Source organism: Coturnix japonica, chromosome 6 (genome assembly GCF_001577835.2).
Source record: "Coturnix japonica isolate 7356 chromosome 6, Coturnix japonica 2.1, whole genome shotgun sequence".
Classification (NCBI taxonomy): Eukaryota; Metazoa; Chordata; class Aves; order Galliformes; family Phasianidae; genus Coturnix; species Coturnix japonica.
The window spans coordinates 15,014,057-15,037,496 of record NC_029521.1 but is presented as its reverse complement, the minus strand read 5'-3'; the positions used below and the strand labels follow the sequence as shown (position 1 = coordinate 15,037,496).

Below are 23,440 nucleotides of genomic sequence, written 5' to 3'. Positions count from 1 at the left end.
AGTCCATAAATTTTAGTGACTCACATAGAATCATAGAACAGAGTTGGTAGGAACCCATACGAATAATTGAGTTCTACTCCTGGCTCCACACAAAAATAAGAGCACATGACTGAGAGCAGTGTCCAGATGCTGCTTGAACTTCAGCAAGCTCAGCGTCATGACCAGTGTCCTGGGGAACCTGTTCCAGTGCTCAAGCATTCTCTTGGTGAAGAACCTTTTCCTAACACCCACCTGACCCTCCCCTGACCTAGCTCCATGCTGTCCCCACAGGCCCTACTGCTGACACCAGAGAGCAGAGATCCCCTCCACCACCCTCTTCATGAGGGGCTGTGGCCACCACGAGGGCTCCTCTCAGCCTCCTCTGCTCTGGGCTGAACAGACCAGCTCCCCACCTACTTTGCCCTCCAGTCCCTTCCCCATCTTTACAGCACTCCTTTGGGCTCCCTGATAATTCTATGTCATCCTCATGTTCTGGCATCCAGACCTGCACCCAGGTCACAGTGCAGAGCAGATTCCTTCCTTCACCTTGTGGCAGTGCTGGGTCTGGTGCACCCCAGAGTCTGGATGGCCCTTTTGACTGCCATGGCACATCAATGGTTTATGTTCAGCCTGCTGTCAATCAGAACCCCCACATCCATTTCAATGGGGCTGCTCTTCAGCATCTCATCCCCAGGTACATATAGCCAGGGTTTCCCCTTGCTCTTGCTCCAGCACTTGCTCTTGTTAAACTTCATGCAGTTGGTGACTGCCCAACTCTCTAATTTGTCTAGATGTCTCTGCAAGGCTTCTCCAGTCTTGGCAAAGTCAGCAGCTCCTCCCAGTTTAGTATAGCCAGCAAACATAGGAGGAATGGGATGAGAAACTGAACACCGTCATCACTCAAAGGGTATGAATAGACCATGCGCAAAACCAACCCTTGGTCACTCATCTATGAAGTCAGACAACACAATGATTCAACTCTGTCAGCAACAAGGAGCCCTGGCCACACCACCTGAGCACGGGTCTTGGTGCCTAGATGCTGAACAGTCTGTTTGGACAAACATACAATGCTAGCAAATCAGAGCTGGAAAGGCCTTTAACAAAGCATGCCCAGCAGACAGAGGAGGTGGCTGAGGCGGCTTTTCAGTGTTGTACTGTGCTTTTCCCCTCCACCTTTAATGCTCGTGGAAAGTCTAGAGGTAGGTTGGAAGCCATAAGCACTGCACTGTTTACCTCTTCTAAAGGCAGACCCCTCATCACACACCCCAATGCGATGTAGTGAACAGTTGAGACCCTGGTGCTCTGTGGTTTCAGCTGGTTGCTACCTTTGACTCCATATTGCTATGGTGGAGAACACAGGCTGGTGGAATGGCCTCTTCTGGGCCTGTATAGGGCAACTCCTTTTGTGACTTCTTGATAAAACCTTTGTACTCCTGCAAGAATTCAGAAATAACACCAAATCCCATTTATGTAATGCTTATCTGTACCATAGGAAAAACCTCTGCTATTGTGTTTGCTCTGAAAACCTTTATGCACAATTCCAGATCTTGCTTTGTTTGAGGAACCCTAGACATGTCTGAACAGCCTAATAGGCTTGATGCATCAGAGCAATACATGTTCATGTGCACGTGTAGTTTCTCTCTCTCTGAGAAAAACATTTGCTGCTATTTCTGGTGCCTGTTTACCAGAGGGGAGCCTGCAAATGACAGCCAGCAGAAATTATTTGGGATAGTCTCTCTGCCCTTTCCTCAGGCAGCACAGCCCAGTTGTCCTCAGGTTCCTCAGACTTGCTGCTTGGTCTGCCAAGCTGTTCCTCAGGCTGCTGGGCATCTTGGGCATGCAGAGGTGAGCACACCAGCTGAGTATGACTGCTGTCCTCAGGGGATGGCAGTAGTCAGGACGCAGCACCAAGCAGAGCTGCTGGGGGACACCCTACCCTGTACAGCTCTGTCACGATGCCAGGCACTCAGGCTCTCCTAGTGACTTGCTGCAGCATGTCCTCATGAAGCCGGGCTCTGAAGCATGACCTGAGGTCAGAGACTTGTCACCAAACACCACACTGTGTTATCAGCGTGACATTGGCATTGCTTCTTGAGAAGCAGGGTGCGGCCTCACCACACCCATGGGCTGGCACCATTCGGCTGCCTGCTGCCACACTCAGTGCACGCATGCCTGGCTGGTGGCTACACCTACCTGGTATTTCCCACTTCTGATCCCATGCTGCCAGCCTGGTCAGCTCCTCAGGCATCATGTCCTGCAAAAATGCTCTCAAAAAACTGCCACGTTCCTTTTAACACCCCCCTTGATGTCCCAACCTGGGGAGACTGAGACTTTGCACTCACTGAGATTCCTCCTCTGTGGAATGTTTTCCCAAAACGGGGCTTCTTGCTTTTATGTGTGGAGGAGTTTATCTGGTTTTGTTATCAGCTGGCTTATCACATGATGACAGTTTCTCACCTCCCTTTTGCCTAGTTTGTAATAAACTGTGTGACTGAGTACTATTGGTTTATCATCAACTCCCACTACTAAGCACTCGTAGAAGAGGCAGAGAGCATGCTCCCCAGCCCAGCTCCCTGTGCTGAAGGCCAAGAAATCAGCACTGAAGCTGACACTAGCTCTTACTAAGAAGATCTAGCATCATAAAGCGTTGGAAACTTTGGGTTATGCTTCTTTTTGACATAGAAAAAGCATTATTCAGAGTTTGTCCTCAGTAAAATAAACATGTGGTTGCTCCCAACCCCCTATGAGAACAGCAAAGGACAGCTCTCAGGTGTGAGGGGCTGGTATTGGGGTTGACATCTGCCGGAATGCTGAATGTGTGTCATAAAGTGTCTCCAGGATCTTGGCTGTATCTATCAGGTTTGGGGGAATTTAAATGTTCCAGATCATACCTGTGAGGCAAATGCATCCTGAGGAATACACTGAGGAGATGCTTCTGGAGGTTTCCATGCTCACAACCCATGCTGGATGGGACTGCCTCTTGCAGGTGATCTGCACCCAGATTCAGACATCTGTGACGTGCCACTTCCAGTGCAAGGCCATGAGTCTCTTCACACCACTCAAGTGCTTTGGCACTGTGGCTGTGACACTGCTTTCTCTGTGACCATCTGCCTCAGTGAGCTCTTTAACCACCCCAGCACACAGCGATTTTCTTTAAGGCTGCGGCTCTCTGTCGGAGGCTTCAGCCAGTGACCAAATTGCAACAAAATACAGCTCTGCTCCCACTGTTGAGGAAAAAGCACTTTACTTCCCCCCTTGAGACACAAATTATCTAAATAACAGCAGTTGCTGCCAGGAGGCCTCACAACATTCATCTGAAAATAGCACTTGCATAAACTTACTGTTCAGCGTTATTTACGTTGTTTCTCAACCAGCTTGAACACACAATTGAGTATTATACACAAGCAATCGCTGGAGACAAGTAACTGCCTTGCTAACACTAGGACGCATTGTTTACATGACAGCATGTCACAGCACTGACGACATAGTTGCACGCAGAGGTACAAGCAAGATAGAAGAAAATTGCAGGCATAAGCATCACTGGTAACAGAAGTTGTTTCATGCTTAGTGATACTCACACAAGTGAAGTCAGAGCATGCGGCATAGGGAGTGGACTTTCTGAGGAAACACTGGGTGAGAGAGGAAGGAGCTCAAGCCGAGACCCTGGACACCACTGCTGCCTGCATCTCTTATCTGATCCCAGCTAGAGCTGGGCAAAAGCTCTACTCAGAGTGTGGAGACTATGCTTACCCTTCACAGGGGAAATATGGCCTCCCTGGGTTCAGGCATGAACAAACCCAGCCTTGCAACATGACCACTTTGCTCCTCCAGTACTGCCCTAAATAGCAGCTGTGTTACCTGTGAACTGCCTGTGGCTGATTGTCTCTACTGTGTGGATCTGAGCCCAGCTGCTGCACCACTGTACTTTTGCCTCTCCTGCTTTCCCTGACGCAGGGCATCACTGTGCAGTAAGGATGACAGGACAGAGGCTAATTCCTGGTGTGCAGTGCCACCTTTTCCACTGGACAGAAAGAAGCAACACTCTCCTTGTGTGAGGTCAAGAGCTTTATAAAGCAAGGCCTCACCTTCCTGCTCTGGGCAGCACCTGATTTCAGGATCCTGTTTACCCTACAGCAGTTGTTGTGATGAGCTGAGCTTCAGCAACACATCTGCCACCATCTCTACCCTCCACGGATTTCAAAAGAGAGGCTTGTCATTTTGTTTTTGCGCATAACCCTCAGTAACCATGGTCTGCTATTGAGCCAGACTCAAACAGGGTCTTTCCAAATGATTTTAAGGAAGAACTTTCTTATGTACTTCTTGGCATGCAGAGCATTAACTGTTTCCACCTGCAGGCAATAACTTGCTTCAGTTCTCACATTGCTAAGGGGCTGCACATGCAAGTCAAGTCTGTTAGAAGCACACAGTTCCTTTTCTGGATTATAATTTAGCATGTGGATTTTTTTGTTTATGAAAATTTAATTAAAGCTCTCAGGTCCCTGATTTAAGCTATCTTCCCCTGCATAAGACAATGGTTTCAGTGCTGAAAGTAGAGGGAAATAAGCAACATCATTGTTCTGAGTTCAGCTGGAAAAGCTGAAGGCAAATCGCATATGCTCAATTGAGCTCTTGCTCAATTCTGTATTCAATAAAACTTTGAGTCAAAAACCATGGCAATATCTCCCAGAGAAGTCTTGTCCCCAGCAGCAGAAGCAGCTGATGGGAAAAAGAGCTGTGAGAACCTGCATATCCCAGCTGAAGTCCAAGCTCCCTGTGGGCTGTCTGACAGTGTCTCACAGCTCCTGCTGGGATCTTGCCACTAAATGACCCTCTTCTTCAGTTTGTCAACATTACCATGTAGCTGTGACAGCTCTAGAGCCTGGCCCATCCAGGGCAGGACTGATCCTGAGGTCCCTCGTACATTTCTAGGGGACCTTTACCCATACCATATCACCACATCTTTCTTGAAAGGGTGGCAATACAAAACGTCACTGTTCAACATTCCCACTAGGTTTTTCACACGGCACACTAAACAGCACAGCATTAATCTGAGTTGTTAGCAGTGGTCTGGTACAACTCACATTTCCACTGGCTTTAAACCTACAGAACCTACTTGCAGTTAACAGCAATCAAGATATTTCAAATGCCTTTACAGTGGTCCTGCCCTGAAAATTTTCTCTCTAGTGACATTTTCAGCCAGTAAGTGGTTGCCTTTCCACAGTGAATAAGCAGTGAATGAAGTGACTTCTAAGCTAAACTTCGGCAGCAGCCCTGGGATGAAATTCACTATTAATAGAATGGCTCAGCTTGGAAGGGACCCTAAGCATCATCTAGTTCCAACATCCCATAGGCAGAGCCACCAACCTCCAGATTTGGTACATAAAGAACAGTTAGAAACAGGGCAGTGAAGTAGTAAATATTTACACGTTTACCCCTGCTGATTTCACAAGAAGATCTTTTGAAAACATTCCTCAAAGATATTAACTATTTGTGTGCAATACATAACAACTATTTGTTGTAATAAAAATCACAGAATCACCAAGGCTGGAAAAGACCTTTAAGATCATCCAGTCCAACCATCTAAGCCAAACCATGCAAAATTGAACTAATGAGCTGGAACACAGGACAACAAGCCAGCTTCACCAGAGACATGAGTCAGAATACACTCATTAAAATGCAGTGTTGACTTGCATGTGCAGCCTGCCCCAGCTACAAGGAAAGTGGAGTTTCAAAGTGAAAAATGCCTGTAAAAGATGCATCTTGCATGTGATTGAGAAGTTGACGTTCACATTTTTCACAACATTCCTAATCTGAAATGGTGTCAGCACCTACAACTGCAAGCAAAATTGTTTTCATGAAAATTACAAGCTCCATAATTATGTAAATATGGTTTAGTTTTGTCCAGTACCTTGAAACTCGTCTTAAGTAGTGTGGAAATAAACAACAAAGACCTTTTTCATATCAGCAGCAGTGTTAGAAACACTGTAGTCTATTCCCTGATGTTCAGACCTCAGAATATCAATAACAGCTGCTTCTTCAATTTCAGATCTCCTCCTAGCACACTGGGAGTAAACTCTTATTTTAATTATCTCGACTGAGGTGTTTACATCCCATTTTTTCCAACATCTGAATCTAAGGTAACCAACCAACCAACATCTGAATCTTCAGTAACCAAAATGTTCTGGATACAAATTACAACAGAACAAAGTTGGTGATAACCACATAGACACAACTATTTTCTACTTTTGGCCTCACACTAATTATTATATTCTGCTTTGCTAACATGATTACCTCAACTTTCCCTCATAATTGAGAGAGCAGCCACGTGTTCATGGGAAACAACTAGCAATTTCCCATTCTGAATCCAAGTACTTCCAGAGCTCTGAGGCCTTTACATCTTGGGAAAATATAGGTAAAAGCACTTTGACTTGTCCTGTCCAGAGACAGAAACCTAATGCAATACCTGGTTCCAAATTTCTACCTAGTCCAGAGACACAGGGGCCAGAAGTTCTACATCTGTGACATCACATATCACTATGCTGGAAAAGAGCATCCCCAGTTTTTCACATCACCAGTCTCTGGCAACAGTGGTGCCTGAGTTCAGCTGTTCTGACTATTCTAACAGCAGGAAAAACAACTGACACTGACTTAGTACTGTGGGAGCTGGGCTGGGAACACTGGGCTGTTTGCTAGAAGCACTCATCAGACTGTGACTGGATGTTCTTGGGTGCCTGAGCCCCTGGTACACTTAAACTGAGCAAGACTGGACAGATCCCATTCTGAGAAGAGACGCAGCTTGGGTTATTTCCCTGTACACATTCCACTCCCCAGCCTTCTGCTGCTTCTTTCTTCCCCAGCTGGTCTAGGCTCTGGGAGAGCAGTTCTTCCTGACGGGGTTCTTCTTCCTGTTAACCAGAAGAAAGAGTGACCTCATTGTTAGAAACACAACAAGAAGTCAAGCAACACTTCAGGGGAGAGACAAGGTGTCCACGATACTTAAATAATATTTTCCACATTCTTCTAAAAACTAGTGCAAGCCCATCTGTCAGTTAGAGATCCAATACACTGCTGCAATGCTTTGATGAATACTGATTCAAGCAATGAACAGATTAGAAGAGCGCCATCCCTTTCTGCCCTTTACAAGAATGTTGACAGGAATCCCGTTCCACTGCTCTTGAACAGAAAAGGTTTGACCATACAACATGATGCCCCTGCCCAACTTTTGTCTTGCATCAATGTGGATTTGAAAAGAAAATATGCTAGCAGGTTCATTCACACAGCAGGGTTGGTCACCAATACTGAAGCTAGTACAAATATATGGTGTAGGGCTACCAACCTTCCCATTGTTATCCAGCGGCTTGCCCATCAGATCTTTCATTTTCAGCTTGTTTCTCTCCAGCACTTCTAGCTTGCTTACCACTGCATCAATCTTGGAGCCAATGCTGTGTATGGACTGTTCCAGATGCAGCACACGTTGCAGGAGTCTGGGGGAAGACAGGGCATTTGCAACTTTGTTTCTTGTAATAAACACTAGGATTTGCAAGAGTTATCACAAGGACAACAGGCTAGATATCAAACAGGAATGAATGCTCCACATCAGAGATGCTGATTCGTACTCAATGAACATAGAACTCTCTCCATAGTTGAGCCACAGAGTAATCCCATTATTAATACTGCACCTGTCCCTCCTTTAATATGGCCCTATGTGGATTGCTCAAGTGCTACTCAGTAGAAGAATCAGGATCTCCTGATCCTCTGCTGCATTTACCCCATACTACTCCCTAAGGGAGAAACAGCCATGTGTTATTCTTGAACCTGGAGGATGACAGACAGTTAGGCTACAAACCAAAGATATTAATTCCCCAGAACCTTCTGTAAAGGTACCAACTTTCCCTAGCCATGTTTTCCAGGCCAGCGTATGGTATGGAACATGACAACGTATTATCTGTGGCCATCTGACAGCTACAGAGGTTATTCACGACTTTGAAAGCACTATTTCTCAGACTGATTTGTTTTATAGAAATCAGTTAAATGCATTACAAGAAATGACCTGATTTCTTTCCTGACCTGCTTATTCATACATGTGAAAGATAAAAATGGACCAGATCTTATTGCAACTGCACAACACCAGTGCAAACAGTTACATCAGGAAGAAAAGCAACAGGAATCAGACCCTTGTTTATAGAGAGATTAAAACCACTGCCAGCACCAACATACACTTGGAACTCTTCTTTGGAGACCCAGCTGGCCTTATTGGCATGGTTATTCTTTGCTTCCATGTAGGACAGATTCTCCTCCAAGTTGTTGCCACCATAGGATTTCCCTAAATTTTCAATCTCTGTATTTAGAGCAACCTGGAAGACAGATAAAGAAACTGTTGAGAAGTTGGATATTAACTCTGTGTCAGATTCACTGTTAATATAACACAGATTCACAAGTCAGTCATGCAATCAGCTGCTATTCAAACAGAGCTGAAGATGTATTCTGCCTGCTTATTTTATATCACAAATCCAAAGACTCCTGAGGCCATTCTGGGGTGATCTCTATGAATCAGAGCTTCCTTCCTCGCCTCTTTGTTTCTTTTACCCTTTTTGCCTCTAGGTCATGCTTCATCTGCTGTTGCTCTTCTTCATCAAGGATGAGATTGCCATCCTTGTCAAACCTGGAGAAGGCTGCTGTGATCTCATGGTCCGCATGGCCCAGCCTGTGGAAGAACAAGAAGTGAAAGCTCAAGGCACCAGATTACATGAGCCCTAACAGCACAAGAGTGCCCCTTTTGAAATTAATGTAATGCTGCCTCCTGCCAGTGAGGAAACTAAATATTCCACTTGGGAAGGAGACAGCAACACAACTCTAATTTAGATATAAGACATGTGAGAAAATATGATAACTACTTTTCGTGCATCTTTTATTGCCCCAATCTGACTTAATTGCTCTCCAGACCTTGAACATCACAGAGTTTAAGTTACAAATGCGACTGAAAGAAAGGGATAAACAGATATCCCACAAGCTGACTCACTCACTCCTTCAAGCTGTTCTTGAAGTCCTCAAAGTCCAGCTCTTTTGTTCCATTCTGCAGTGCTTTCTGCACATCAGAAATCTGTTCCTTTTTCAGCTTCAGTCTCATAAGTGTCCGGTTGTAGCTCTGTTAACAAATGTATAAATGGATTTAGAATCACATCATCAGAAGAGTGAAAAATAAGAAAGGGCTGACAATGCAATACAGGTGAGCAGATGCTGATTAGTACAAGATTTTCAGTTTTACAAAAGCACAAATCAATGCTACAGACTGCATCTCATTTTTAAACTAGAGTCACCACTTTAAGCAGCACCAGCACACTACCCAGCGTCTCCATGAAAAAGCTTGCCATCTGCTTTTCTCCTCCTAAGTCTCACTTCACCTGAGCTCCCAGTCATTAACTGCCTAAGATACTGTCTCAAATATCACTCTTTGAAGAATACTGGCCCTACAGCTTAGACAGTAGTGAACTTCCAGGACCTTTTCTGGATTTCCCATGGGCAAATTCCAGATGTAACCCACCAGATTCACACTAATGTAAAATGCTCAGATCAGCAAAGTAGAACCTGTCTCTTCATTTGCTGTTGATCAAAGAGCACTGTATAGAAGACTGAAGGAGCTTTGTGTATATGTATTGTCTAGGGAAGAAAAGTTGCTGAGAAACTTCACTGCCATACTTCAGCAATATGATTCCCTTAACTCTTGCTTTCTTGACCTCCCATTGCTAAAGAATCTTGGGAACTTGATCTATCCTAAAAGGGAACTATGACTCCTGTTGCTGTTGTGCATATCAGTAAGGCAGATCTGGAGCTGGTAACCATTTTTTTCTATAGTAAATTCAGTACAGGTCAGGAATGCCAAGAAAATGTTTCAGGATTTGGCTAGAAAGCAGCACAGTTTTTGCTATTCATTACCTGCTTCAAGATGTCTGAGAGCTGCAGCTCATCCTTCTGGCTTGAAAGTTCCTCCTTGACTTCTGAGTAGGTATCATTGATGATGGCCAGAAACATGTTCTACAGAAATGGGAAGAAAAGAGTTGAATTAGCCCGAGACACTTTGCCCACCCCAGTGAGGCAGCAAGATACCAACATAGCCGCGCAGGGCTCAGTTAAACAAATAGCTGCTCTCACATGGGGTATACCTTAGGCAAAGGGAAGGACTGGGGAGGAAAAGCTGGTAGCTAAAGTAGTGGCCTAAGGTACATTTGCTCTCATCTCTGGTAGCCTCTCCTAGAAGATTAAGCTACATTCAGATTCCTGAGAGTATTTAGCTCAATGAACATCCCTCTGCATCCATTACCAAGGAAGTCAGAGACGGGCGATTGAGGGGTCTCTCAAAAACTGCTGTCAAACAGAGGTGAGGAGGGCTTCCTTGCTTACCAGGAGCACAAAGAAAACAAAGAACACGTAGGTGACGAAATAAACAGGCCCAAGGACCCTGTTGGCATTGTCAATGGAATTGTAGTCAAAGTCACCAAGAATGATCCGAAATTGGGTGAAGCTGGAGGAGAGAAAGAACACAAGGTCACACACAGGCACATCCATTTACCTTACCTCCTAAAGACAGGCCTGAGAAGAACCCTAAACTTGCCTGCAGCCTAGATGGTCCAAAGCAGGGTCCGTGACATTGAGAGAAGGACCACTTCTCATAGCCTCCCTGACAGCAGAACCTAGATGTCAGAGATCTACAAGCACAGGCTGAAAACCACTGCTACACCACATACCTCCCACATATTGCCCTAGAGTGCACGTGAGCTCAAGAACTGTACAAGACTGGCAGTCTTAACTTGCTTCCTTGACAGTCTCTTCTGCAGGTGCTCATCTACTCACTGTTCATCCCCCATCTAAGGTGTCCTGACACAATCTGTGAGGTTTCTCTGGAAACTGACCACTGAAACCACCCTGGTAAACAGGCACATGCAGATAGACATACTGCAATTGGGAAGGGAAAATAGGGGGAGCAGAGGGGGGAGGCATGCAGAAAGAAAGAGACACACAGGTGGTGTGCAAGGAAAAGAATCTTGAGACCCTGCAACCTGCCTGAGGAGTCCAAAGCTCCATTTTGGATTCCTTTGGTCTATTTGAGAGAGTCGGGAATGTTTCTGGGTTTAAGAGAGAGGAATATAGTATTACTTCCTCTTCTTTGATTTAATATGCTTCCTTTCAGTAATGTTGAAATCTCTCCCTCCAGTAATAAATATTTATATTTTTAATTTCTTTTGCTTAGAAAAATTTCTACTTCATCTTCTTTAGACTACTACACCATTTAAGAAACATCATGTTGAATGTGGTAAAATTAACATAATATATATAGCCATAATAGCTACAACTTTCTGAATGACCTGTTATTTTGAAGCAGATATGTGATGATATTAAAATCAAATATAAATACAAATGATATAAAATGTTAAGTATTTTATAGGCAGTTCCAAATATCAATTACTCCATCTTATTTAACTTATAGAATGTTTTTATTATTTTAAATGTTTTATATCAAACAAATTAATAAGCAGAAACAATTCCTGACTTTTTCTAGCTTCAGTAAAGCTATTGCACTGACTAATGCATTACTTCCAGTCTTTCCTTCTGAAGCCCTGAAGCAATAAATAATATTAGTACTGAATCTTTCTTTATATTAAAATACACCATCTGAAGAAAAATGAGAAAGCTTTTAAGCAGCTGTTGTGCAGACACTGAAATGGTGTGATCAGTGGCTCCATTTGGAAGCCACAGAATATCAAAGCATCAGAGCTTCTGTCTGGACCTCTTCTTTATTACAGAAATAACGCTGGGCTTACTTCAAAACACCTATTTTGAGGAACTGAGTTCCTACCACAAAAATTAGAGAAGTAGAACACAAGTAGACCAAAAGCTACCTGCTGTTGTATAAAACCAGAAATCTGCCAAGGTCTCAGAAGCAATCAGACAGCACCATTCTGCCACCTCAGTGGTCCCACAGGAGATCAGAAGATGAGAGACTGATGAGGAGAGCAGTAAGTACACTGTACATTATCAGCTAAGCTCTGCTGCTTTTCTGCAGAATTATCATAAGTTAAACTGCATGCCAAGTGCTCTTACTGTACCTACCAACTCCACACCAAGTGAAAGATTTGTATTACACAGAAACAGAACAGCTCGCTTAACTGTCAGGCTGGAATTTCTATTGAATCAAAGGGCTGCAAAGAGTCTCAAAGCGTCAGCTGTTCACTGTTATCATTAGCTAATAAACACTAGACAATCAAATCTGTTGCCTTCGATTTTCTCACTGTGTTCTTTTGTCCATGAGGACATTACATACGTGGGACTATGAGCCACTTTTTAGCCATTGTGGCTTTAGTAAATGAGAGATAACAGGTGTCTGACTGACAATCAAATTTGCAATTGGGAATAGGTTGGAAAGCAGTTAAAATCCTTTAGACAACAGCTGGCAACAATGAAAACTTAGTTATGACCAATACACTTACATGCATTTAACAAAGGTACTGAAGTTTTCCACTTGTGTCCCAAAAAGAAGGTAACCCAACTGGGCATAGGCAAAGAAGACAATAAAGAACATAATGGCAAAACCCAGGATGTCTTTGGCACAACGTGCCAACGTGGAGGACAGCTGAGTCATTGTTTTGTTAAAGCTAATATACTTGAATATCTGCAAGGAAAAAAAACAGAGACAGAGTCAGGTCAAACCATCAGCAAATCAGCCTCTGTCCTTCATGTATACACTTACTACAGCACCAAGGAGACAGGCAGGCTGGGGGAGTACTATCCTAGAGCTTGGGACATTTGCACCAGAATTGCTACCACTTTCCTATGAGGTGATAAAGATATGAATTTCCTCCCTGTGTCAAATGAATTATATAAAGAGGGATTGCTGTAAGGATAAGCATCTTGATGACAGTGAGGACCCCTAAGTACAGCATAGCCTTTCATCACATTAAGATGCTTTAGTTGACATGCAGGATGCCTATCAGCAAACAAGCCACCTCTGGTTGTTTGGTAGTTATCATGAAAATAGAACGTGATGGACAAAGTTCAGTATTTAAAATAAAAGCAATAATAATAATAATAAAAATTTTTTACACAGCTTCCAAGCTCTTTGTCCTGTTGATCTTCACATTACTGGACTTGGAACACAAGGTGAAAAGCTGTCTGGATTAACTATGAAATGGAGCTTATATCATTTAGAGAAATAATTCCCTGTTTTATAACTGTTAGCCTCATTCGCTCGGATGGAAGAATTAATCCCCAAGCCATCTAGAGGCAGAAGTCTGAGTCTGAAGCCCTGGCACTTCTCTTACAATACCTTGATCCAGGCAAAGAATAAGTTGACTGCATTCATATTATTGTACTGAGTCTGCCAGAACGCTAGGAACTCGAAGTCTGCATAGGTTTCAGGATGTTTCAGCAGCTCCCCCAACAGTCTGTTCACCTCTATGGTACGAAATATGTGAAATCCAATAGCAACAATGGAGAGCTGAAAAAAAAAAAAAAAAAAAAAAAAAAAGGAAGGATCTGCAGTGACTAGAAAAGGTAAAGTGTTCACAGAAATTAGAGTGCCACAGAATTCCTTAGTATCACAATTCATAACTGAAGTCTACTGGTGAGGATATAAACAAGCCTCCAACACACCTAATTATGCCCTTACTTTACAGCCTCTAAAGCATGATGAAGGAAAGACTTTTCTTCTAATACCTGATAGAAGATGATTTGTCTATTTATTTTGCTGGTCCACTTTTCTGTAAGAACAAAACATGGGAAACTCATCTGGATAAGAGCTGGCCCCTTTCTTTAATTAGTTCTCATACCTCTCAGCCAAAGAAAAGTGTGCAAGCATCCTCACCAGAATGACAACCACATCCAAGATGTTCCATATGCTGGTAAAGTACTGAAGCCTGTGGATACGCAGCTCCAAAATCTCCTCCACCACATAGTAGAAGATGAAGAGACAGAAAACAATTTCACAGGCAACAATGAAAAAATCCCATGTGCTGACATATCGTATAAGCTTGACTGTCCGGATTTGCCAGGAGGGAATGGCACCACCAGTGGCTGGAAACTCAACTACTAACCTTCAGGGGGAAAAGAAAACACCAATAATTAAAAAGGGGGAAATTGAGACATCAAACTTGAGAATGAGATATCCACCACACCGCGAGTGCAAGAGTTGTGTATGTGTTTATGCATTCTTTTTTTCTGATGCTTCACTACTCATGATAGGAAAGAATGAAAGGCCAAGAAGGATGACTAGTAGTGACAGGAAGACCAAGACTAATCCACTTAACATCTACTTCCATTATTCAGTCCTACAGACTGTGGTGGATCAGGTTATTTTTGCATTTTAAAGACACTACAGCATCAGAGAAAAAAGCAAGAGGCAGCAGAACTTCCAGTGGGACTCGGCCTACCTCAGAACACAGAACAGATTGATATTTGCATTATACACTGAGAAATCAATGAAGACAACTCGTGTCCCCCGATCCAACCATAATTTCTCCTTCAAGACTTGCAGGGCTTCAGCACTCTCTTCTCTGGTCAACTTGAGGTCTACGTAGTATCCACCCCCACTGTAACTGGTTAGTCTTCCCCAGTGAGATGAGCCACCCAGCTCTTCCTCAGAATGGTATCTCCACCTGCAACAGATGAGCAAAGGCATCATTTACCATCCACAGCCTGGGATAAGACCTTGCAGCCAGGAGAAATGAAATCATTTCTTCAAAATACAGAGCAGTTAATCACAGAGTTGGCACTTAACTCCTACCGCAGATCTGAACCTACAGTAATCTGTCAGCAATGAAGAACTGATGATCCACTAACTTCCAGTAACAACAGAACACAGCTCGCCATATTATGGAGTGAAAATTCTGCAGGTTCATTGACTATGCTACCTTATTTGCTTGGAGGTTACTCCCAGGATCTGCTATATTGCCTTCTACCATGCAGCACACAGCCCCCTGTTTAGAGCACACTTGCACAACTTTATGAATAAGAGCTTCTCTTTCACAGGTCACAACTTAAGCTGCTCCAAAGCATTGTAGAGGAAAATCCACATTGAACTGCATGAATCACCAGTTAAAAATAAATAAATAAATCTAAGCGTGAGGGTGGTTTTATGTGATACATCCCATCTCAATGCAGAAATTAGCAGGGCTGGGTCTTAAGAAAATGATTCAGATATTATTGGGAAAAAAATCTGGGAAAATCCTGGAAAAATACTTTCAAGATGAAAGAGGCACCCTCTTAAAAACAGACACAATGTCTACCTAATTCTTTACCTTTAACTGCAAGGGAAATTCCAGCATTAAGCAGATATTATTTTAGAAAGAAGGGAATAATTTGAGTCAATAAAAAACATAGAAATAGAAAAGTCTTTTTAATTTTGAACAGTAGAAAATGTACTTACGCTGTTCCATTGATCAGTCCAAAGGAGACTTTTTCCTCTTTGTCTTCTGAGTAGACGTCATAGCAGCCTGAGATCTCCTCTTTGAAGTCATCATGAACCACACAGGAATTGTTCTTCACCTTCAGCTGTCGCATGCGTGGGACACCCAGTAACAGGTTCTCATAATAGATGTACGACTGAGTGTTGTGCGCTGCGAGGGACTCATTGTTGTACCACTTTGTCCAGTAAAGATTATCCAGAAGAGGACCTTGTGCATACTGCATGAGAGGGAGAAGAGAGAGGAATTTTCTCAACCTGGACTTGAGCTGATACGACCTGACCTATGCTGCTCTACTCTCCAAAGTGGGAAGTAGTAGAATTTGTGCTGGGTATATGCTAAGGAAGGGAGCACACACACAGGGCTGGGTGGAGTTGTGGGACAGAAGAGGGATGCTGTGAAGCAGGATGCTTTGTTAGCTCCTCACAGGCCTGTAACATGCTTTCTGCACTTCATGCTAATGAAAAGACAAGGGCTCTGAAAGTCTTTTTGTCTCTTCCTCTTGAGCGAACACAAGCTTTGAGGAAGTGTCCTGGCATAAGGTGTGAATTACAAAAACAGCGTGGACCAGCTCCCTGGAAACGCTGCGGGAAGGCAACAGTGCCACTGTTCATTGTCCTATTTTAATACGTCAGACAAAGATAGCTGACAATGAATTTCTGGCTGACTGTCAGAGATAAGTGGCTGCAATATCTCAACAACATTCACTGTGGCCCAATATTATTCCTTCCCCAGTTCTTTGATTAAAAAAAAAAAACAAAAACATGCCAGATTCCAAACATTTTTCCCAACTTCACTTTCTTTCATAAAAGCCAGTGCAAATTTTAATCCAGCTTATTTATGTATTTATACAAAATCTACAGGTCAGACAAGCCCAGGCATAAATTACAGGCAGTTTAAGCATGCTGCTTCCACAGTTACTCTTAAAAAATAGAAATAACATTATTGCTAAGAGACAAACATGAAGGCATTATACTGTAGGTTTCAAAGTCATTTCTGACATGAGAAAGCCTGGAATAAATCACTTGGGCTGTCTGGGTCTGATCTCCCTACTTGTAAAGCAAGTACAGCAGTTTCGTTTTTTTGTGTCCTGCTTGTTTAGCTGATAAGTTTCTGTACTGTCATCGATACGAGCAATTCTCAGACTGGCCAATATTCTGGCCACAATGCTCAGAGTAACAGAATATATTTTAAACCTGTGGATACTTTGCATGCATAGGATAAACTATTGCTAGCAGCTAGCTAGCAGTAAAATGTTTTGCTGAAAGTGTTAAGTAGCACATTCAGGGGGAACTGAATATCCCAGCCTGGCTGATATTTCCTCGGGTTACCATGCCAGGCCATGTGTGTACTCACCACCCAGAAGTCAGCCATGCTGCCGATGGACTGGAAGGAGACACGGTTGTCTGAGGAGCTCTGCAGGAACAGCTCAGACATCACTTTAGTGTAGTAATAGGCATTGGAACTTGTCATACCATACGTCACTAGAAGAGGAGACAAGAGGAGGGCGCTCCTTTACACCTAAACATTGGAGCCATACACACATTCACTTTCTGTATAGCTTGTTCTACTGTAAGTAAGCTGAGCAAGATGCAAATGATGAGACCTTGGGAGCACTAATCACAGAACTTTCTGCAGGATTTACAACTTCATCTGCCATGTGCTCCAGAATTTAAACCATCAGACTGACAGATTTCAGGTGTTTAAAGGCCAGAGAAAACCACTGGATGATACAGCTTATTCTCCTTATTTTTCCCTGCTCAGAAAAAAAACTCTGAGAGAAGTCTTTCTCAGAACATAGATCTTGACACATAGTTTGAATGCACTCAGTTTTGATCTAAAGCTATAAAGGTATGGAGACTATCTGTGTTCCTGAGCGGAAAGCATTAAGTTTTCACATACTAAAAAAACCTCAAAACATCCCTGAATGTGTTGTTTCAACTCTCCAGGGCTCCTCCCTGCTGAAGAGCATTCAACATAGTGATCACTAAGAATACGTCCAACTACTGAAAGGATAAAAATAAAGCAGCTGACATTCAACATCCAGCACTTCTAGATGAATCACCACACAACTGCATGTGCGTCTGTGTGCGCATCCCAGCTCTTTGGGAAGCGCTATCTCCCTGGGTCAGTGTGATGGTAGCTCAGGTTGGCATTGTCTGTCTGTCTCTCCTGCCATAGAGTCCATGAAATATAATCTTTTTCACTGTTCCATGCCTCAGGTGCCAGTTTGTGATAACGAAGGAAGCTTCCCCCCCAAAAAACAGGCAGACATTGTTCTAACCACACTAAAACCATTAGCATTCAGTACAGGGCAGCATTAAATCCACCCAAGAACAACATGAGCTGCCATCTGCATTATCACCTCAGCTGTCCTAGGCTTGAACATTTGCTGTAAAACAAAGGAAAATTTTGCACCGATTCTTCCCAGACTGTGATGTCAACAGCTGGAACTGATAATGGAGTTTTGGAAACACTGCTTAAATCTAATAGGTTTAACCACTTCAGAGCAATTTTCAGCTTTTTCACTTGTGCGTGCAGCAGCTATTCTGTGGGTTAACAACATTCTCATGTGCTGCAGTGAGTGCACAGACTGTAAACTCAACACCTACAGCAAGATGAGGAAGTCTAATAATAAAGCCTCACATTCTTCCCCATGCATTGCTGCCAGTGAGATACAGTAGTTACTTACACAGACAGATGTCCACCAAGAACACAATGTAGACCAGGAGCTCTCGCAGAGTAGTCTTCACATAAAGTTCCCTGTTTTCAGCTGTGTTCTCAGTTAGGGTAGTGCCCCACAGACCTTTGGGATGTAAAGAAATGGAGAGTTTGATGGCCACTCTCAAAGCCTATGCGAGAAGCCCTCTTTCCAAATAAGGACATTTCCCTTTTTTTGTTTTGCTAAACCCCCCCCCCCAATTCCATGCCTGAATTAAACATGGACCAATCTTTTCCTGCCTGTTGTTCAGCTTACTTGTTGCAGAAATTCAGTATTTCTCCTAAGTTCTCTAGGAATGACATCATTTCATCTCAGTCATGCATGAGCCAACATCTTACCTTCTAGTAAGAACTCCTATGCAGAACTGCTTCTGACGTTAGCTTTACAGCTGTTAGTACTTTTTAGTGTATAGTGAACTGCCAAGCCCAAAATATTTGTCCCTCGCTTGCTCACAAACACACAGATTTCTGGTATGCTATAAGACTTGATCAAATAGACCAACTCAATATTTTCAGCATAAGACATAGAGCTAAATATTCTTCAGGATGTCCCTTAATGGAACTCTGCTGACTTCAATAAAATACACCATTTTATACCAGCTAATGTTCTGATTTCTTCACATAGTGAAAGGAACTCATTAAATGTCATTGGGATTGATCAAAAAGACAGGAACGCTTCCTTTTAAAGAAGCTTCAATATTTTGGTTTTGATGAACCGCTGAACACCATTAACGCATTCACTTGTTCTTGCTGTAATGGCTTTATGTTGTGATTTCAGTAACTTTCCTTTGCAGTTAAAAGGCAGAAGAACTTCCACTTGAAAGCCCAGTGATAGAATCTGTGTCAATAATACCCACATACTCCCTGTTTTCAGCACCTCCTAGAGAGCTCAGCCCTGTTACCCATTCCCAGTGGGGCACAACAACCATCTTCCTGCAAACCAGGATCAAAGGCCACACATCTGAAGTCATCCCTGGCAAAGGAAGGAGTCAGGCTCTTTGCTCTGGAGCAAGCAGAAGTGCTGCAGTGGCTTGTGAACATTCACCTCCACCCTGCTGATAGCTCTTTGAGAGTAGAGAGAAGAGAGAGTACAAAGTAGAGAGCTTTTTGTACTTTCGGATGCTATAATGACTGTCTTAGCATCTGCACTCACTTTTGGACAGACTGCTCTGGCCACACCAAGCTGAGCAGTAGAAATGAGCACCTAAAGAAGATGTGAATGTATTCTACTACGAGAGAGTAGCATGTGGTCTCTGAGAACTTCCATAATGGAAAGAAAAACAAAATAAAGCAAAACAGAACTGTGGGAAACAACAGGGCAGGGACATTACTGAAAGCGACAACAATAAGACTGAGTCAGTATAAAGGAAGTGTCCTTCTCTGAGTAGCTGGCTTAAGGTTCATTGTAGTCATTGGACTCCTGAGGATTTCAGTCCTATTCTCATATTTTTGCATAATAAACACCGAAAGACAAGAAGATGTGAGCAGTGCAACCAAAGGAATTTAGAGGTCGAGAACTTTGAGTGGGAGGGGCTTGTTGATAAGGACAATCTGTTCAGGTCACTTAAATTACCCCCTTCGTCTCTAGATACGACTATACCACAATATTTCAGGGTTTTTTTCTTCTTTCCCCCCTTCCTCTATGTGAGGCAGGGAACTCCCAGTATCCACATGCTGAGAATAGAGATATCTCTGTGAGACCAGTCATATGTTTTCTGCTGCCTGTCCTTACCTTTGGACCTCACCTGTCCAGCTCTGGTCTATCCTACAACCCCACTGTTTACCACCCTTCCTGGCAGGAAACACAGCTGCAACTGCCATAAAAGAAGGGGCTGCTGTAGTGTCCTGATCTCTATTTTCATTTGCACTCCCCAGTTTCAAAAACTGAATTTTGCTGATAAAGTACAGATTTATTTTTTCCTTTTCTTTGCCTACCAACCCTAGCCAGCATTGCTCCTTGGTAAGCCAGAGATCTCACTAAGCCTCTGCTCTGGCTGCTTTGTCAATTAATAACAGTACACTGTTAAGTATAAGGACAACTGTCATTCACTCACATGTGCTTTTAAAGGGAACAGCTCTGAGCCAGGTTCTTACAAGATCAGGAAACAGAGCACCCAATGAAAACAGGTCAGGAAAAGACACACTGACAAGAAAATAACAATTTCCCTGAGAAATACATTTTATTGACTTGTCTGCCTCTTGCTTTTACAGCACTGAGGCTGTATCCTGTCAGGAAACTTAACTTGGTCCCTGCTTCTTGTGTGCTTCTGGATAAACTGACAGAATATTTCACTTCTCTTGATCTTAAAAACTGGAAATCAGCACTTCTTTCTCTCAGGTCTGTTCAAGCAAAGCCTCATTTGGCACATTCCTCTTTTCCTCCATATTTCAGTCCTGGCTGCTAGACTTTCTACAGTGGCTGTTTATGACACTTCTTAGTTTGCTGTAGAATATGGGTCCGGTACCACTCCATCTAGAAAATGCACAGAAACCATGGAGCCTCATCACTGAGGCAACAGCTCCTATGGATTTGCGACTCCTAAGCATGACCCCAAACACATCACTAAATCTTTCCATACCTCTTGCCTTGTATCAAAACAAACAGGACAGACACACTAGAGGTACAGCAAGGTACACAAAACAAGGATGCCCCTTTCAGGTCAGCTAAAGATGATGCCCAGAGTAACACCAGTCTCTACTGAGCGCATTCTTGCTCTACGCAGGTATTATGCAGCTCCTACCTTTTGCAATCCCACACTTCCCTCCCAAGTATCATGGCTTTTCCCAAGGGATAGTAAATACAAACTACTGAGATATCAGAGCTTTACCTCGGATGCCTCTGAAGATGTAGAAGCAGCACTTGAGGAAAGGATTTGTCTTCCCCTCCATGGTTTCATTCTGTTCCTCCTGGTATGGCACCGGATCCCTCGCCTCTTCAAAGCTCTCATAGGGATTCTCCAGAATTGATTTGGGGTTGTAGATAGCTCGAATCTTCAAGGAGGCAGAGGGTGAGCCATTGTAGACAGGATTATCCCAGGCTTTCTTCCCCATAGCTTCCAGTTCATGCTCCTCTGGGGCTCGAAAGTGGCTCTCAGCTCTGTTGCTTAGGTGAGAACTCATGGCTCTTCACTGACAGCAGAAGTGTTTATCGGCTGGAGCTGTGAGCTAGCAGAGAGGGAACCAGTCAGTGCCAAACAGTGCGTCTGCCCCGGCTGCCTGGGAGAGGGTGCATGGCCAGCATCCCACAGAGAGCATGCACCCTCTGTTTTATACCAGCTCAGATGCTGACACGTATGGGAGGGTGGCACCAACCACCATAAGAACCACTGTCAGCCCTACAGTGACACGGCCCTGCTCCTAACCGAGATGACAGACCCCGCTGGGGCCGTGACAACAGGAGGCTGCCAGGAGACAGTGCCAGAGTTGCAGGGAGGAGGATTCAATCGGACCCATCAGGCCACCTGCAGCACAGATGGGTTCCGACCGGGAACCACAGCGGGTGACCAAACGAAAGCCACCGGAGCGGGCACACGGTGGGTGCAGTCGGACAGACCGGCTGCTCGGGAGGAAGGTCTGAACTCCCAGGGAAGGGTCGAGGAGCAGAAAGCTGTACGGGACCGGGAAGGAGGGTGTCACCAGGTGGCGCCGGCAGCCGTGGCTCGGATGGGTAGCAGCTCTGCAACCCGTTCTCTCACTGAGAAGCTGGGGTTTGGCTTTAAAGCCATCCCGGTTCCCCAGCTTCCTCTTTGCTAACTCATTATTAAAGGCAGGAGCAGAAAACAGCAGTAAAGTTCTAGTGTTTGTTTTGGAAGCCAGGTGCTGAGCTCTTCAACTTTTGCAGAACTCCCACGAGCCCTGCAGCGACCGCTTGCTCTGCTGCATACCAGGACTGTCAGGCAAAACTGCGGATCACAAACGCAAGGGGGTGATGGTGTTCACCCACCAGCGAGAAATAGTCCCACATCTCGCAGGTGCTGCAGGAAGATGGTAAAGGAACACATAGTCTGACCCTGGTCCCTCCTGAAGACTGAATACAAGCACTTCTCCATGTTTAAGTATTTTTCCTGGCTACCCAGGTTTGCCTCTGTAGGGCCACAGGACTCAAAGGTACAAGCAGGTATATTTTCCATGGACTATCATGTTCATACAGGTGACACTGCCAGACCACCCGGATGCAGACATCCCCTTATCTCACCTTCTAGATGATGGCATCCAGCATTTTTCTGATAGCACCTTTCTGCCCTTATCTCATATGTATTCCTTTATTCACTGACCATCCATTCTTGTGAAAGCCAGCAAACAGAATTTCTCTTCTCCAATCCTTTTCTTCAATGAAGTCAATTTTTCAGATGGCCTAGAAGAAACACTTCAGAAGTACACAGGTTTATTTCTAAACCCAGAAACCATCATCACAGTGGGATTCAGCACAATAGGGTAAGGTAAAGAAATCACAGCCCCAGAACTTCTGCTGGCAATAAATTCCTTATTATTATTCCTTATTATTATTCCCATACTCACAATGCAGGTCAGACTGCTTCCTGAACCGAGTACTCAGTCACTGCACACAGGAGTTCCCCAGGCAGGTAGCTGTCAGCAGAACAGCTCACAACCAGCTACAGGCAGCCAAAGACATCAATATGGAATCATTGCATTTACTGCAGAGGAAATCTCTTCCCTCTTACCCTTCTGCAAGAAGAACATTGCTTCAAGAGAACTTGAAAATGTTTTGATTTATTTGCCCACTATGAAACACTGATAGGCCATTTACTTTCTGATGCCTGACATAAAGCCATCGTGATTCATCTGAACTATCACACCAGGCCCTGTAGCAGCCTTTCTGGCTAGAGATGACAGAATTTGGCCAAGCCAAGGCAGCAACAGTGCTTTACAGTTTAACATGAATTTCTGAAAGCATTAAATAAAACAGGCAATAGTTTCCTTCAAATTCCCACTGAAAAGTTATTTTCTGTCATGATCAATGTATTAACTGCTTAATAAGAGAAGCATAAGCCACAGCTAACTTTGCCATCTATTTGTAGTGTGAAGATCACATCCTGTGGCAAATACGTGAGAGTGAACTTAGGTAGAAGGGCTTCACAAAGGAATATCTGATTTCCTGTACAGCACCAAAATTAAAATCCTAATCCTTTATAAACAATCTAAACAAAAGGCAGAGAAAAGAGGACTAACCATAGAATCCTTCGGGTTAGAAATATGTATAATAACACAATTAAATGGTTCCTTACATTTTACAGCATGCCCTTTCCAAAGAAAGGAAACAAATACAA

The 23,440-nt window shown here is 43.7% G+C and overlaps 1 protein-coding gene across 1 annotated transcript; it reads right to left on the bottom strand.

Moving 5' to 3' along the window:
- Positions 1 to 720: 720 nt before the first annotated feature.
- Positions 721 to 23,273, bottom strand: PKD2L1 (polycystin 2 like 1, transient receptor potential cation channel). The gene is made up of 17 exons (XM_032445297.1): positions 22,348 to 23,273; positions 20,981 to 21,317; positions 18,124 to 18,237; positions 16,788 to 16,915; positions 15,395 to 15,651; positions 14,400 to 14,624; positions 13,835 to 14,063; positions 13,298 to 13,468; positions 12,462 to 12,643; positions 10,378 to 10,498; positions 9,913 to 10,011; positions 9,003 to 9,124; positions 8,566 to 8,683; positions 8,197 to 8,333; positions 7,316 to 7,463; positions 2,173 to 6,884; positions 721 to 1,412 (listed from the first exon to the last, which is right to left on the bottom strand). The coding sequence occupies exons 2-16, from the start codon at positions 21,270 to 21,272 to the stop codon at positions 6,669 to 6,671; spliced, it is 2,559 nt and encodes an 852-aa protein (XP_032301188.1). The 5' UTR covers positions 21,273 to 21,317; positions 22,348 to 23,273; the 3' UTR covers positions 721 to 1,412; positions 2,173 to 6,668.
- Positions 23,274 to 23,440: the final 167 nt, after the last annotated feature.